The sequence below is a fragment of the Trichoderma citrinoviride genome, assembly GCF_003025115.1.
Source record: "Trichoderma citrinoviride strain TUCIM 6016 unplaced genomic scaffold BBK36scaffold_12, whole genome shotgun sequence".
In the NCBI taxonomy this organism is placed as follows: Eukaryota; Fungi; Ascomycota; class Sordariomycetes; order Hypocreales; family Hypocreaceae; genus Trichoderma; species Trichoderma citrinoviride.
Genome location: NW_020194720.1, coordinates 510,092 through 525,987, shown reverse-complemented (window position 1 = coordinate 525,987; position 15,896 = coordinate 510,092). Strand labels below are relative to the sequence as shown.

Genomic DNA, 15,896 nt, shown 5'->3' with positions numbered 1-15,896 from the left:
TGACTCACACGTTAAAGAGCTTTCTGTAAAGTGATTCTGGCGTCCGAATTGACTCATTATAGAGCTAGGGTCGCAGCCCTTATCAGGCGTCATGCCACAACCAGCCTAGTGTCCCCACAACAGCTATCTTGTAGATCTCATTCCGACTCCGGGCTCGGCGGGATGAAAGCGTAATAATAGTACCACTGACGGTCATCAACTTGATCCGCTTCCTACTTACTTTTCCAACTTCAATCAACTATCACAATGGCTGACAAGCGCGTTTGTCTGTGAGTTGAACAGAAGCACTATTGCTTTTCAAGCGCTGTGAGGCTGACTTGGCGATCCCCGTGAATTAGGGCATACTCTGGCGGTGCGTTTTTCTACGCGAACAGTGCTGCATGGGCACGATGACGATGCTAATGTAACTTCCAGGTTTGGATACTTCGGTTATCCTGGCTTGGCTCATTGAGCAGGGCTATACCGTTGTTGTATGTCTAACCCAGCCAATGTACCTGCGCTGAGCTGACTAGGTAGAACAGGCGTTCCTCGCAGACGTGGTACGTACAGGCCGTCTCTCGACATTCTCTCCTCGGATTGGAAGACAAGCGCTGCACCTGGAAGCATAAGCTGTCTCTCTCGTTCCGATTCCCACTCCAAATCCGAATCCAACTGCCACTACTGTAGCAGATCCGAATTCCACCCCTCGCATTCTGGCCGTGAGCTGTTCATGGAGGGGATACGAAGAGAGGTGGCCCGGATGATAGAAAGAGAGGGACTGTTATTCTCAGGGCCAGCTCGCGACTCATGGCGGCTTCATTTGCCTGTATCCCTGTGCTGACGTCATGGTAGGGACAAAATGAGGACTGGGACGCAGTCAAGGCCAAGGCCGAGAAGATCGGTGCCGAACGCATGATCATCCAGGATCTTCAGCAGGAGCTGGTGGAGGAACTTGTTTGGCCAGCAGTGCAATGTGTGTTCGGCCGATCGCCCGTGCGAAATGCAGGGGTACCATCCACGACTATGCTAACTTTCCACGCTATCAGGCAACGCGATATACGAAGACGCCTACCTCTTGGGAACGTCGTTGGCCAGGCCAGTCATTGCGAGGGCGATGATGAAAGTCGCTAAGCAGTATAACTGTGCATTCTTGAGTCACGGATGTAAGCAATCGACGTCGCCTTTCAGGATCTGCTTTCTGTCGCGCCATACTGACTGCCGTCTCTCCTACCTACACAGGCACGGGTAAAGGAGTACGTTCTTCCCTCTCTGTATATCATGTTCTAGATGCTAACTCTCGATTAGAATGAGTACGTTTAGATGTCCGGATCTCAATGTCACATACTTACCCTCTTATCAGCCAGGTCCGATTCGAGCTGGCATGGAAGGCCCTCGACCAGACGACAAAGACAATCATCCCGTGGCGCATTCCGGAGTTCTACGAGCGATTCGCGTCCGTACCCCTGCCGGCCCCTCTCTTCCTCAGAGATACTGACGTACAGACAGTGGGCGTCAAGCGCTCTTGGACTTTGCTGAATCAAAGGGCGTTCCTGTGACGTCGACCAAGGCGAAGCCGTTTTCGATGGATGCCAACCTTATCCAGTGAGTAAAAGCCCTCTACTTCATCCAGTCGAGAATTTCTTCTCCCGGCCGGACATAGGATTGTCCCTAACTCTTCCATCTGAAAATAGTTGCTCTTACGAGGCTGGTCTGCTCGAGCAACCCGAGCTCGAGCCGCCGGCGGACATGTGGACAATGACCGTGGGTAAGTTGGGGTTCAGTCTTAGATCAATTACGTGACGTGGGGAGCTAACTCCGACAGACCCCATGAAGGCCCCTGACGAGCCGACCAGGTTCACTATCCACTTCGAGAAGGGTATCCCGATCAAGCTCGAGGTCGGTGACAAGACCATCACTGGCTCACTGGAAATCTTCAAGGCCGCCAACGAAATCGGCCGAGCCAACGGAGTTGGCCGTGTCGACATTGTCGAATCAAGGTTCATTGGTCTCAAGAGCCGTGGCTGCTACGACACCCCTGGCTTGACGATCCTCCGCACCGCCCACCGAGATCTCGAGGGCCTTGTCATGGACTCCAAGGTCCGTGCCATCCGTGACCAGATGGTCACCTCGAACTGGACCGCCTGCCTCTACAACGGCATGTACTTCAGCCCCGAGCGAGAGTTCCTCCACAACTCCATCATCTTCAGCCAGAGGCACGTCGAGGGCAAGGTCAACATGGTTGCCTACAAAGGCAGCGCATTCGTCGTCGGACGCTCCAGCCAGACCTCTAACCTTTACTCCGAGACTGAGTCATCCATGGATACCCTTGAGGGCTTCTCTCCCCAGGTAAGTAGCTTCTTAAAAAGAAACGAACCTTCAGAAGTGAACCGCAGCTGATGATCTTGTCAAGGACACGAGCGGCTTCATCGCTATCCAGGCTATCCGTCTGGAGAAGTATGGTGCCCGCAAGATCAGGGATGGCGAGCCTCTTGCCCCTATCTAAATGTACATTACCAGAAGAGAAAATCAAGGCCTTCCATCTCCTTAAAATCAATGGCTTTGCGGTCGATGGGAAAATAGAAAAAGCTATGGTTCAAATGAGACTGCCCCTTTTCATGTCCACATCACGAGCAGTATTCGAAATGTGCTGCATTGTATGCTGACCATGCAGGCGCCTTGCTATGAGTGCAATCCGATGGGGGCAATGCTGGTCAAGTCCGATGTTCATTCGATTCAAACTATCGTTTATCATGCGTATCGCCCGCTGAACGCACTCGAGCTAACCCCTTACAGACATTGTTCGATCACAAGTTATGGACAAGTACCAAATCGTCTCTGTCTCGACAACTATATCCAAGCTCCCGCCATCATCTTCGACAAATGTTCATCTTCATGATACGGATACATCCACGGCGCCACGACATCCAGTACACCCGCGTGGTCGTAAGGGACCGCAGGACGCCTTATAGTCTCCCACCACTGATCATAGTCCTGGGACGAGTTGAACCTGTCGTCAAACTCCTGAAGCTTCGCAAGCATACGCTTCCTCGCCACGGAGGGGCTCAGGGGACGTCTGTATCCGAGGGGGGCCTTGCGTTCGGAGATGTATCGACGGAGGGCAAAGGGTCGACGGGCACGGGGGGCGAAGGTGGTGGCGTTGGCTTTTATGTCGGCGAGGGTAGGTGTGAATTTGATGCTATGGTTCACCATGATGGTTAGCCTTGGAGGAGGTTATGAAGGTATGTGTCCCAAGAAACTCTCATCACCGCTGTAGAGGCAAAGGAGATATAGTGTGTGCGTCCACTATGTTCTTCATGAGAGAGAGAGGGAGATGAAAGAACTTTGTGGAGTGGCACTCACGCGTCGTTGCCATCGAGAAGATCAAACGGACTGGGCGTGTTGTAGTTGGCTTCTCCTGGCAAGTTCCAGCCGTTGGTAGGGAAAGCGGCCATGGTTGGGATCGGGGCCTGGTGAAGCGGCACGATATGAGATATAGCAGATAGAAGCTGCTCTAATGATGATGCTTGCTTGATGGCTAAGATTATGGGAAACAGAGAGGGCAAAGAGCCGGCTTTTATGTTTTCAAGAGTAGAGAGGGTTGGCAGGAGCTACTGCGGTAGGTGCCTCTTGAAATGTCAGCTGAAGTGTTGGGAGGCACGAGGACATACCTGGGGGCGGTGATTGACCTTGAAGTGAAGTCTTGCAGGAGAAGTCAAGCGTGTAGTCACTAAGAGGAATTACTGTACCTTACATGTACACTCTGCTCCTTGTGCACCTTCATGCTCAAGTGTGTATAATCAGGATATTCGTAGATGATGGGTAATTCTTCCCTGAAATTGAACGAAAGGGTACTTTAGGACCGTATATACCTGATGGAAAAATCCACTGAGAAACGTTTTGAGAACCAGAGTGTACATGAACCCTACCTTGGTTGTGATTGTGTAACCATGCTCACTTTGCCGTGCTGTAGGTGTGCCTTCTGACTAGCTACACGCCAGCCAATCAACCAGAGGATTGGAAGAGCTAAGGTATGTCAAAGGTAGCGGCAGGGGTGCCCCGCTACGGCACCGAAAATGCGGTTCAAGCACAAGACCTAGAATCTTAGTGGAAGAGCTTCGAATGAATGAGCCAATTACTCCGTACGACTGCTCAATTTTTAGTTGCGCTACGAGCCCTGTGTACAGGTTACACGTCCCCTGTGTACAGGTTACACGTCCCCTGTGCACAGGTTACACGTAAGAGGATTGATTGGCTAGATACACTTTTGCTGGTATCAGGATCCCTTGGTGTAGTACATAGAAAGCATGCTAGCCATCCGGCGGCCGAATCAAAGAGGCCGTGAGAGGGTATGACTTCGGGATCGCTATGATATGTACGTACGAGTACTTCGGCCTATCATAAGAATGCCACGAGAATCTGCCGAGTACATGCAGCAAGGGAGACAAGTGGGTGAGACAGCTCTCAGCCGTAAAGAATTGTCTTACTTTATAAAGAGACTACATATTCTAGTTCATACACAGGCTCGAATCACTTGATGCCTACCTCCTGACACTTACATACATCAATGGGCTCTCAGCTCTTGCAATAATATCGCCCTATCCAAAACCACTAAATAACACCACACACCGACTTCTTCGAAATCTTCTGCACCAAAGCATCCCTATCGCGAAACCTCTGCGGAAACTTGGCCAAGTCAGCCGCCTTCATCAGCCCCCGCGCCTTGGACGCCTCCCCCAAGCTCTCCGTCTTGGACAGCTTCCCGCCGCCGCCCGCCGCGCCCACAATGAGCCCCAGCATGGCAAAGGGCGCGGACGCCGGGTCCTTGATGATGTCGGCGATGGTGACGGCCGTGTTTCCGGCTTCGCTGACGAGCAGCGCTATGCGGGCCAGTGCCGTCGCGCTGCCGACCAGGGGGCCCAGGGCTTCGCCGACAAAGGGGAGCGCCATGAAGACAAAGGTGAGGATCTTGAAGATGAGCTCGCGCTTCTTCTCTTCCATGACGCGCTCGCCAATGTCCTTGATGTCCTTCATGCTGTCGATGGACTCGGCCAGCTGCAGCACGGGCATGGCGAACGCGACGACGGCGTCGAGCTCCGGGACCTGCACGGTGGCGTCCTTGAAGATGTCGATGGCCACCTCGGCAAAGGTCGCCCAGAGCGTCTCCTGCAGTGTGGTGATGTTTGTCCAGGCGTTCTCAATCATCTCCTTCGGGTTGGCCACCACGATGTCGTCGTCCGAGGCCTTGACCGGCACGTTAAGCCGCCGCCGGTAGATGCGGCGGCAGACGGGCATGTTTCCGTTTCCGTACGGCCGCCGTGGCATGTCCTCGGCCTCGGCGGCGCAGTCGTAGTTTTTGCCCCTTTCACCCCAGGCAATCCATTCCTTGTCGATGCCCAGAGTCGCGGCCACGTCGTCGTAGAAGCCTTCCTCGTCCGTCAGCTCGTACTCGACGCTGAACGTCTGCTCCAGCTCCCAAAAGTGCGGCACGCCGGTGCAGGGGTCGGTGCCGCTTCTGCTGCCGGCCTCCCAGTGGCAGGTGAAGAACTGGTTGCCGGGCCCGTCGCCGAAGCGCATATAGTCGTCCAGCTTGGGGTCGACGAGCTCCTTGACCCATTCCTCGTAGTACCTGAACTTGTCATCGTAGTCGTGCGAATTCTCGTCGAAGAGGGACAGGCTATCGACGAGCATGCCGTAGAGTGTCTCCAGAGTGAAGTAGCTAAGGCACCGCTCGTTGAAATTGTCGATGACGTCGGCAATGCCCTCGAGAGTCCCGGGGTTGTCCTCCTCGAAACAGCCATAACCCTCACCGTCGCCGTCCTCGTCCTCGTCGTCGTAAAGTGGCTGTCCGCTCGCATCAGTATCTTTGCCCGTGTCCTCAGTCGCAAAGGTTTCGAGGTCAATGGCCCAGTCTGAAGAGCCGGCGAAATTGAGCAGTTGGATCCATTTGATGCGCTCTGATTTGAGGCCTCCGTCCATGTAGGCGACCCAGTCGACGGCCCCGTTATTGCCATATTCGAGGATGTAAGAAGCGGAATCCCCATCTATATAGTTATTCACAATAGAATAATTGCCGTGGTTGTCGATGATCTCGGCAATTTCGGCATTGGAGATGTATCCGGCCGTGCCAGTGCAACGTCCCTTGTACGCCTTTGAATCCAATTTTCCGCCGAGAAACGTACACATTGGCCCTGAGCACTTCTGGTCCGCCATGCGGAAGCTTCTGCCGTAGCTGGTTACGCCAACGACAATCTTGGTGGACTTGACACCAGCCTTGGTGAGCATGGAGAGGGCGTTGTAGGTTTCGGTCTTGTTGACGTGGGAGCGAAGACAGTTGCCGCCTTCGCAGCTGGGAATGGCCCATTTGTTTTCCACATCTTTGCTGAGTATTAGCATCTATCAATCAAAGGAAGGAGTATTAAGCTGTCGGATGAAGCTTACCCCATTGACCGTGCAAGTCATATGTCATGTAGATGAAATAGTCGACATATTTGGCCATGTCCTTCACAGGATATGACTGCAAGTACCAAAACGATGCGGGAATAGCAATGGAGATACTCTTGCCCTTTGGGAGCCTGGACTTGAGAAGTGACAGGAAATTGAGATAGTTGTTGCCTTCATCATCGCTGCCAGGCGGGACATCTGGGATATCGGGTGCCTGTGAAGTGGCGTCAATATTACCCATTGTCTTATGACTGATTAACTCACCCCTGGATATTCCCAGTCAAAGTCAAAGCCATCAATGTTTTCCTAGGAGAAATCAGAAGTGTTAATCCCTCATAGGCTCATCGGAAGTCAGTGCGGCATCATGAAAACGCACCCTTTTCATAAAGCTAACCAGGTTATTGACAAATGTCCCTCTGTTGGCAGATGTAGTCGCCTGCCGGAACCTCTGGAACGTATCCGAACCCGTCGAAAAGTCCCATCCTCCAAAAGAAAGTACCTTCTTAAAGTCGCCTTGTTTGAATGCATTAAATTCAATGTCATAGCCAGAAATGTCGACGTCAAACTTGTCCGTGACCGTCGCAAAAGCAAAGTGCACGTGAGTGTATGTCTCTTTGGGGATGCTTTTGGGGTGCATTGCCAGGCAATCGCGGTCGTAGCTGAAAGCTTCGTAGTAGCCTATTCTCTTGAATGAGTCTGGAGCTTGCTCATTGTTGACGACATCTGAGCCGCAGTGGGAGATGCAGCCGTTGGTGCCTGGCTTGGCTGTTCCCGGGGCTCCAGTGTCTGCTGGAGAGGGGACGCAGAAGTCTTCTGTTGTTCCGCAGAAACCCCAGACGTTGCAGCATGCGTTGAGGGGGCATGGGTTCAAGTCCGCCAGAGCAGTGCCGTCAGTTGGCTTCTTCGTGCCTGGGACTTGGGGTCCGCAAGTGGTGTCCGCGACTGCTGCGGGCATTGGTGCATCTCCTGTGCTCAAGCAGATGAGCTGTCCGGCCTGGAGATGCGCACAGCCAGCCCAGCCCCAAGTTTTCTTGTTGAAAGCCTCAATGTTGGCCTGCGTGATGCCAAAGGAGCTTGCGATGGAGAAGCATCCGTCCCCTGCGGCGATCTTGTAGCTGTGGCAGCTGCCATCGGGATTCGGCTTGGGGCGCATGTCGGGCAGAGTTCCAGCGGTACAGCAGTAGTATTGGTTGGGCTTGAGCGTAGAGCAGAAGTTTGCTTGCGGGTTGAACTTGGTGAGGTTGGCGCTGGAGATGCCGCAGCGAGTTGCCAGGTCGGCACAACCGTCACCAGACTTGACCTGCTGAGTCTTGCAGTCTGCTCTCGCGTGGAGGCTCCGTGGCCCCTTGGCACCCAGAGTGGAGTTGCTATGAAGGGGAGTGACTGTGGTGTTTGTGTTTATGGCTGAGACAAGGACATCCATGTCCATGCCGACGGAGGGAGTTGAGCCGTTGAGGCATAAGCCGTTTGTCCAGCTCCTTACCGCTGCTTGGGCGACGCCAAGGTCGGGGAAGCTTGCAGCATAGACACCGAAGGCCAAGGCTGCCTTTTCAGTTTCGCAGACCTGCAATCCAGTGCCGCCATGTTGTGCCTGGTCACGGAAAGTTGACAGCATTGTCGAGACAGAGCTCTGAGCCACTTCAGCTCCCGAATAGAGGCCAACCACAGCAGAGTATGATTTGGCAAACATGATAGTGGTACCGCATTGGGAGCCCTTTTGCAAGAAAGTAGTGAGATGGCGGGCTGCCAATAAGACGTCTGTTGTGTTGGGTTTTGCGCCAGAGCCAGGGTGAGCCACTCTCCCGTCAACCTCAGGCGTTACAGGCAACTTGATTGTCTTGCCTCCACAGCTGTTAGATACAGTGAGATTTCCATGGTCCAATCGACTGCCATCGTCTTGTAGCGGAGGAAGAGACTTTGTGTTGTACGTCTCTTGGCCGGTAGACACGCAGGCCCGGATTGTGAGGACAGTTTGGTTGTCGTCGACTGAAGACTGGACGTTGACATCAAAGATGATGGGTAGGTGACACGTCTTGAGCTCCCTCAGATGGTGGATATGGGTCCAGTTAGAAGGCTCTGGGCCAGTGTCGCTGCAAAGACGGGGACAGTCTTCTGCGTACTGGCCGTTATAGGCGGTCATGATGGCGCCGCATAGGGAGACGAGGTGGCCCAGGGCCGCCCAGGAGGCAATTGAGCGCCGCATGGATAGACACTTCGACACAGACTTGTTAAGGCAGAAATTGCTTGGAAGGATAGGCACCAGACGGGTAGAAGAAGACCAGAAGGCTTCAATATAGTATCTCTGTCGCTACTGCCTTTGATGGTTAATGGTTGTAGTCCCGTGACTCGGCCTATCGGAGAAGATATGGTCCATCCGAGGATCCATATTCTGTCGCCCCGGCTTCGTCCGTTGAGTCTGATCCCGAGCCTCGACTCTTGGCAACTTGTGCTGTTGGTAAGCATCTTCAGCGATATTGTGATATTGCTACCCATAACGACGAAGCATTAGGCGAATATAGTGGTTGACGCCGGAGGTGCAGATACGGCCCCCACCCTGCATGCAACGGTCCCTTAGCGGCGGCTTCATGCAAGGGTCTTTTGGACTTGAGCAAGCACGGTTCTCGTGTCAAGCTTAACGTGATAGTTAATTTTAGCCGTAAAAGCCTCACAGAATGTCATGCAGGGTCCCCCAGATGTTGCTTCTTTGTGGTGAGGTGGATTATTGCAGGGGTCGCAAATATCTGGGCCAACACGCTCGGGAATCTCCTTTTCGGGCAGCTCTTGAACTTCTCTTGAGATCTTTTGTCTGTGCGAGACGAGATGAGGTCAATATTTCCGGACTTCACACATGCTAGTCACCAACCTCATCCACATGGGAAGAGGCGCCTATTCGTTCATCTTATCACGCCGTTGCTCTGCCATTCTCCCATGATTCTCCTGTCCTCAACTTCTACTCTCCCACAGCCAAAAATCGGACTTCCTGTCTTGCCTCATTTGCAAGAAGACAGTACCAGTTACAATGCCCGGTAGTCCACTCAAGACTCCTGCCTTTCTTGACAATGGCGAGTTCTTCATGGCCCAGGGCAATGCCATTCAGATGAATTGGCCAAACGTCTCTGACGCATTTTCCACGCCTGTGGCCATGGCTTCGTCTAGCTTCACCGGCTGGGACTGGACTCGGCCCTGGCCTGGAGGCGACCCTATCGACGGCCACTCTGTGCATCTGACGGTGGCGCCAGATGTTCTCACAGACCCGACTGTTGTGGTGGATGCGGCGACAGTGTTGTCTTCGTTGACTTTCAGCATTCCTGACGATATGATGTCTGGCGGAAAGGCGCTCCCTATGGACCCCTCGTGGTACATTTGCCGTCACGTCTTCATCACGACGAAGCCTGAGGCAAAGGAGTCTGCTGATGGAGGTGACGGTTGTGGCTTTCTTCAGCAGGGCTGTTTGGACGATCTCGGGCCGCTTTTAAGCGACGGCTGGGGCACAACGGATAACAATACAATGTGCGCCCAGTTGATTTTTGATCCAATGCCCGAGAGCTGCCGCAGCTCATTTGGATATGCCCGCCAAGATTCTTGGTGTACGTCCCAGAAGCCCGAAGAAAGTATGATCTGAGCATTTCTGACAGACATGATAGATGCCGATAGCACCGTCATAGCTAACCCTGTGCTGGGGCCTCTCGAGACGATCCCTGATCAGCAGCACTACACTTGGCGCATTGGTACCGGATATCACTCCCCCGGCGATCCCATTGCCTATGAGATTGCCGCCAACAGAACCTATCTCGTGGCTACGGTCTGGGGCTACAGCAAAAATGTTGACGCCAGTAAAAAAAAGACTCCCCAAGTCACCTGGACCTGCATCTCATCTGGAGACGCCTATGTGCCGCCTCCCCCGGTGCCGCCTCCGCCTTCGTCCACTACTACTAAGCCAACTTCGATTCCTACAGCAGTACCCAATACTGATGCCTACTATGATGACTTTACCTCTGGCTTGAGGCAGTGGACTACATACGATGGCTCATTCAGCTCTGGTTCCGGGGTGCTCACTGCAGACTATTCGCTTGGCGGCAAAGCCTTGCTGAAGAGCAGCTACTCCAACTTCACGTTCGAGGCCGACGTCACCTTGAGCAATGACTGGGGCAATGCGGGTCTCATCTTCCGCGTCTCGAGTCCTGGAGACGGCGCAGATACTTACAAGGGCTACTACGCCGGGATCAGCACGGAGAACAATGTCGTCTTAGGACGTGCATCTAATGACTGGACCGAAATCAGCCTCGTCGACACCGACATTGCCGTCAACAAGGCCCATCACCTTAAAGTCAAGGTTCGGGAAAACAAAATCGATGTATATGTCAACGACATGACCAAGGCAAAGATTAGCGCGACAGACATCACTTACAGTACCGGCATGGACGGCGTGCGCGTGTTTGATACGGGCGCGACATTCGACAACGTGCAGATCTTTCCGCTGGCCTTTAAAGACGACTTTGCCTCAGGCTCGATGGACAAGTGGGCAACCTACGGAGGTGATTATGCTACCAAGAACGCTGCACTGGTCGGTCAGGCTTCGTCCGGTGGCAAGGCACTTATCCGCGACGCGCTGTATACCGACTTCGTGTATGAGGCGGACGTGACCATCTGGGATGAGAGCGGCGATGCTGGTCTTGTCTTCCGGGCTTCCAGCCCGTATGATAAAACGGATGGTTATTATGGTTATTATGCCGGCTTTGGCAACGGATACATTGTTTTTGGCCGTTCTGACAACGGTTGGAATGAGCTGGCCAATGTCAAAGCATCCATCCAACATGGCACAGCTCATCACATCATGGTGCGGGCCAGGGGAAATGCCTTGTCCATCTTTGTGGACGACATGAATGAGCCAAAGATTGAGACGGGAGATGATACGTATCTCACGGGGTTGAACGGCGTGAGGGTGTCTGGGACCAAGACGACGTTTGACAATGTCATCATTTACACCATGTAGAGCACGTAGACGAGGCTAGCTGTAGTAATCCCAATCTGTTCACTGTATCCCCTAGACTATTGTGCCTATCGGCTACGGTATTCAATGGTTCTTGCATGCTTGGATGTCGTGTGATTGAGCTCTGTAAGCTTATTCTAAGCATAACCTAGCCTATCTTGCCTAGGTAGGTAGTAGTTGAAGAGCTGGACCCGTTTAGTTCCCGTCTTCCAGCTGCTGCACGACATTCCGCTCTGTCGGCTACTTCCTCTTTCGACCTAACCGCATACAATTGTGCTGTTGGTTCCAGCACCTTTCTTTCCTTCACCACTCTACGCCTGCAGCCGCTATATGATGCGCCAAGCCGCTGTTGGTTCTTACACAATGTATGTTAGCTGTACGGAGTACGGCTTGCCATATACGGTTATTAAGGCCTTCGTCTCGGCCTCGGAATTAGAAAACACCTATACGAGGTCAGGTTGTATTTTCCGTGCAAGGATAACAGCGTCGTTGTAAAGAAGTGTCCCGGTTCTTGGCCTCCACTGGATGCATATTACCTCCTTGATAAGCCTTTTAGCCATACGACTACAGCCTGATGCGACACAAGGATTGGCAATGGGCTCATGAGGCCCATGGTCCCGCAGCTCTAGAACTTGACAAAGGTAACAATGTGTTAGCTCAGTCGTTGAAGAAGCAAAAGTTCCCTGCTTTACTCCATTCATCCGGCCCTATTGGAGAAATTGCGTACTTGAGGTCTCTCGTAAGCTTCCCTCTATACTATCTGTCATGACTCCAACGACAGAGAATATTGGCATATGCAGTGGTTTCAGGCGTCCTTTATATCAAACTTTGATTTCATGACTCTGTCCTGACCGTGTTGCCGTCTCTGCACGTCAAAGTTGGTGTACGTGGATTTCAACATGCGTCTACCCATCGTATTCCTTCTCTGGCCCTTGGCCCTTCTATGTTCGTCCGGCGCTCTCGCCAATCAAGACTCTGGAAAGTACGAACTGATACTATACTGGCGTCTCCGCCAGTTCACGATCGACGGGCTTGGTCAAGGAACCAACATTGTCGCACCGAAGTGCGGGGGGAAATGCACGTTTGAGGACTTCATCAAGGCCGTCACGCAAACGAACAAAGGAGCCAGGCTCAAAGATGCAAATGGCAACAATATCAAAGACGCCCAAGGAAGAATTCAATACGAGAGAATCCCGGATTACACCAAAATGGACTTCACTCCTTTCGAGACGGACGCGCTTTTCAGCGATCCTCAGGCTGCTGCGAGGGAAATCGACAAAGTCGGCTTCACCGGACAGTTTATGACAGACTCACTGTTTGGGGTCGATATGACTTTTGATAAAGTAATAGCCAAAGTCGAGGCCGTCATTGATGATACTAAAGAAGCCTTTGCCAAGGATGGAAGGGACCTGAAAAAGACCTACTTGAAAGAGATGACAGATCTACTCCCAATCATTGCCAATGGGCGCCGTAAAGCGGGTGCGGCGAAGATACGACTGAGTTTCACAAAATGGGCGGCGAACAAAGCAAACTTGGAAAATTTGCAAATTGTGATGAAGGATCCGATCAGTCGTCCACCGTTTGTTTATGAGCAGATAGACTTTGATGCAACTTACAGAGCAAACTCGCAAAGGGTAGGAATACAGGCTTGGGAGGCCGCGATCAAAGACTACGCCACAGTTTTCAACTCAAAGGGCCAGGGCTTGAGTCATGCGAAAGCTATTCGTTCCATTGAAGACCTCCATAAGAAGCTGGAAAACGATTGCAAGTGAAGCACATGATTATCTTGGTCGCGGACATGAGACTATTTTCTAGGGCTATCGTCTTGTATTTGAAGGAGTATTGCATTCAATGTATATAGGATCCTGAGCTCAAGTGAATAGTGTGACATGAGCTTTACCTTGTAAATTGAAGCTTCTCCTCTTTTTGACAGCTCATCTAGAGATAGCCGTGTGTTCAGGTTTTGCTTCAAAAGCACTCACTTCAGCTGTGGCCATCCTTCAGAGATCCTCGTAATGGTTAACTTCAAAAAAGTCATCCCGATTGGACCTACGCGGAATGGGAGGTACCATGGCCAGATTGCCGCCCACATCGCAGTCGTCAGTACACAGTAAGAAGAGGACTTTGGGTGCAACCCGCGGCAGCTCTTTTCTGGCCTGTATAACCCAAGGGTTATTGTTGTCGAACAGATTCTCGTAACCGTCATGCTCATTCCTCATGTAGACAATCCGCCGACGGTCTTGAAACTCTTCAGTGATTGGTATCCAGGCTGAAGATGGATCCTCATCAAAGGGTATGCAATTCTCCCAGTTCATCTTCGCGCGCAGCCATGCGTTTGCCATCATGAGCCAGTCCACCTTTTCCCTCCAGGCTTCTACACGAGATCGAAAGGTTGATGACAAAATGAGAGAGAATAATTTAATCATTTCAGGCCTTTTGCGGTTGAAACTGTCTCTCTCAAAGAGGGCTCGGAATGCTCTGATTCTCTGCTCATCGTCGAAATTGACCAGCTGTACTGGAGCATCGAGCAGCAGGCCAAACAGGCCGGATGCTATGGCGTGCCTCTTTGCAACATGAACAGAAATGAAGGCCATGGTAGCGGATAATGATACCTTTGTAAACGGCCTCGAATAATTGTAGGCCCATTCGCTGTAAAGTATGTTCAGATCTTCGTCGACCAAGTCGTCTTTGATTTCGATATAGGGGGTAGAGCGCATCATGGAAAGGTCTCGCCCTTCCAAGTCAAATTCGAAGAAATACTCTGCAGCTACCGATATCGGGACCGCGTCTAGCCAGTTCCACCCCTCGATGAGAAAGTCCCTGATATTCTCTATGTCGTAACCGGAGCTCCAAGCTGCCTCTGGGGTAAAATTGAGATGATAGCTGTCCAAACGAGGCTGAATCCATATGGGCCCCAGGTTCCAGCTATGATTCTGTGAGACCATCTTGCCCCATTCCATAGCGACTTGTCTTGATTCGCGACAGACTGAGGCAATGCGTGGAGGAGCAGCATTCTTGAGAGATGGCCGTATGGACCAACATTTGTGCTCCTCGCGGAGCCTCGTAATCTCAAAAGGGTTGTCTTTTTGAACAACTCGATGAGGCAGACAGTGGAACCAGATAGCTAGGCGAAGTTCCACGGGCAAGAGCGCGAATGGATGGAATGCCATCGACTGTTCTTCCATGGCGTAAAAGGAGTTTGTACGTGTGTGTGCTCAGAGTGCGTATGTAAGACGCGTGGCGGAAGAAGAAGAGATGGTCTGCACGGGACGTGTGGAAAAGCCACTTCTTTAAGTGCCTGAGCAGTAAGATACCCAAGGTACTTTTGCGGGCATTACTAAGCCTTTTCTCTCACATGCGGCCCTTCCTCAGACAGTTTATCCGTGAGCGCTCAGTTCATGTTGGTAGGATATCGTACCGGCAGGGGTCCTTTTAGACGATTTGCACTTGCGCGATTGGCACCAATTGCATGGAATTTGAGAGCAAAAATATCTCTCCAAATTCCGAGCGCTTTCGTTGGTCGTGTTCCATAATTGAGAGTTGCTACGATAAGCCCTGGTATCGCCTTGTGTCTACGGTAGACGCTGCAACGGTAGAAATTCTTATACAGATGTGACAGATGTCGCTACTCATCGATTGATTAGTCAATACTTAAGGAGTAATCGTTGTTCCATTTGAATTCTTTGTTCATACGGAACCCTGAGCATCCTTGTTTCTCGACGCGAATTATCCATTTCTCCCCTTATGTTCATCCTTTTGTATGACATCTTACAACCGAATACTAGTACAGGAAACAGGCGTGACCAGACTCTTTCTGCTTTTGATGAGAATACAGAAATTTCTTGTGGAACGAGCTCTTATCGTCTGAATATAAGTAGCGAGAATTAGCATCGAGCATAATATCATCTCAATCAGCTCCCGAGAGGTTGTCTGTAAGGCGTTCATAAACGAACACAACTCTAACAGCTCTTCCATCCGTTATTGAACTCCTCTCTCCAGTCAAGGGACACAAGAATTGTCTCATCTCTAATAGGCACAGACATGCCATGTCATAAAACGCCTTGACTTGAAGCTTAACACGTCTCCGGAGACATCAATATCCACTTGCCGTTACTGTTCGCCTACTACAAGTGATATCGTTCAATGCACTTTGTATCATGGATGAAAGTGCACTGGAGTTTGAATGTCGCCGCAACTGCTGGTTGCCCGGTGAACATGAAGCAGCAGCCCAAAATCAAACCACATGTACTCGGCATGAAAGTTTCGTGGCAGTGACTCAGGCCATCAAGACCGCCACAAACAGGTTAGTAGCTCTCCTAACCCATACCTGAACGTATAACTGGTTGATAAGGGAGTACATGCTTTCCAGGCTGTTAGAGTCCATTGTCGGCCATTTCGCGTCAACCGGAGAGAGGGACGTACATACAGACCACACAATCATGCATGGCCTTGGAGACGTTCGTGATCGACCTTGGGAGCCTGCATG

At 51.7% G+C, this 15,896-nt stretch overlaps 6 protein-coding genes across 6 annotated transcripts; 3 read left to right on the top strand and 3 right to left on the bottom strand.

Moving 5' to 3' along the window:
• Positions 1–238: 238 nt before the first annotated feature.
• On the top strand, positions 239–2,487 carry BBK36DRAFT_1136182 (arginosuccinate synthetase). Its single transcript, XM_024892894.1, has 9 exons — positions 239–265; positions 415–470; positions 832–952; positions 1,026–1,155; positions 1,340–1,432; positions 1,486–1,581; positions 1,671–1,744; positions 1,802–2,325; positions 2,390–2,487. The coding sequence occupies exons 1-9, from the start codon at positions 247–249 to the stop codon at positions 2,480–2,482; spliced, it is 1,206 nt and encodes a 401-aa protein (XP_024747076.1). The 5' UTR covers positions 239–246; the 3' UTR covers positions 2,483–2,487.
• A 339-nt stretch (positions 2,488–2,826) lies between these two features.
• Positions 2,827–3,431, bottom strand: BBK36DRAFT_1161701 (hypothetical protein; the record flags this gene model as incomplete). Its single annotated transcript, XM_024894392.1, has 2 exons — positions 2,827–3,175; positions 3,340–3,431. The coding sequence occupies 2 exons, from the start codon at positions 3,429–3,431 to the stop codon at positions 2,827–2,829; spliced, it is 441 nt and encodes a 146-aa protein (XP_024747075.1).
• Positions 3,432–4,587: 1,156 nt separating this feature from the next.
• On the bottom strand, positions 4,588–8,623 carry BBK36DRAFT_1125475 (glycoside hydrolase family 18 protein; the record flags this gene model as incomplete). Its single annotated transcript, XM_024891284.1, has 4 exons — positions 4,588–6,353; positions 6,418–6,634; positions 6,685–6,726; positions 6,797–8,623. The coding sequence occupies 4 exons, from the start codon at positions 8,621–8,623 to the stop codon at positions 4,588–4,590; spliced, it is 3,852 nt and encodes a 1,283-aa protein (XP_024747074.1).
• Positions 8,624–9,439: 816 nt separating this feature from the next.
• Positions 9,440–11,413, top strand: BBK36DRAFT_58510 (carbohydrate-binding module family 66 protein; the record flags this gene model as incomplete). Its single annotated transcript, XM_024898309.1, has 3 exons — positions 9,440–10,007; positions 10,065–10,324; positions 10,358–11,413. The coding sequence occupies 3 exons, from the start codon at positions 9,440–9,442 to the stop codon at positions 11,411–11,413; spliced, it is 1,884 nt and encodes a 627-aa protein (XP_024747073.1).
• An 896-nt stretch (positions 11,414–12,309) lies between these two features.
• BBK36DRAFT_1161698 (hypothetical protein) lies at positions 12,310–13,182 on the top strand (the record flags this gene model as incomplete). The annotated part of the gene is made up of 1 exon (XM_024894391.1): positions 12,310–13,182. One exon carries the CDS (start codon positions 12,310–12,312, stop codon positions 13,180–13,182), a length of 873 nt encoding a protein of 290 aa, XP_024747072.1.
• A 228-nt stretch (positions 13,183–13,410) lies between these two features.
• Positions 13,411–14,595, bottom strand: BBK36DRAFT_143995 (hypothetical protein; the record flags this gene model as incomplete). Its single annotated transcript, XM_024897508.1, has 1 exon — positions 13,411–14,595. The coding sequence occupies one exon, from the start codon at positions 14,593–14,595 to the stop codon at positions 13,411–13,413; it is 1,185 nt and encodes a 394-aa protein (XP_024747071.1).
• Between the last annotated feature and the right edge of the window lie 1,301 nt (positions 14,596–15,896).

Excerpts from the sequence above, each read along its gene's own strand:
- BBK36DRAFT_1136182 (XM_024892894.1), top strand. Across the intron at positions 1,156-1,339 it reads CACGGATGTAAGCAATCGAC|CCAGGTCCGATTCGAGCTGG; the intron begins GTCGCCTTTCAG and ends CCCTCTTATCAG. Across the intron at positions 1,745-1,801 it reads CATGTGGACAATGACCGTGG|ACCCCATGAAGGCCCCTGAC; the intron begins GTAAGTTGGGGT and ends TAACTCCGACAG.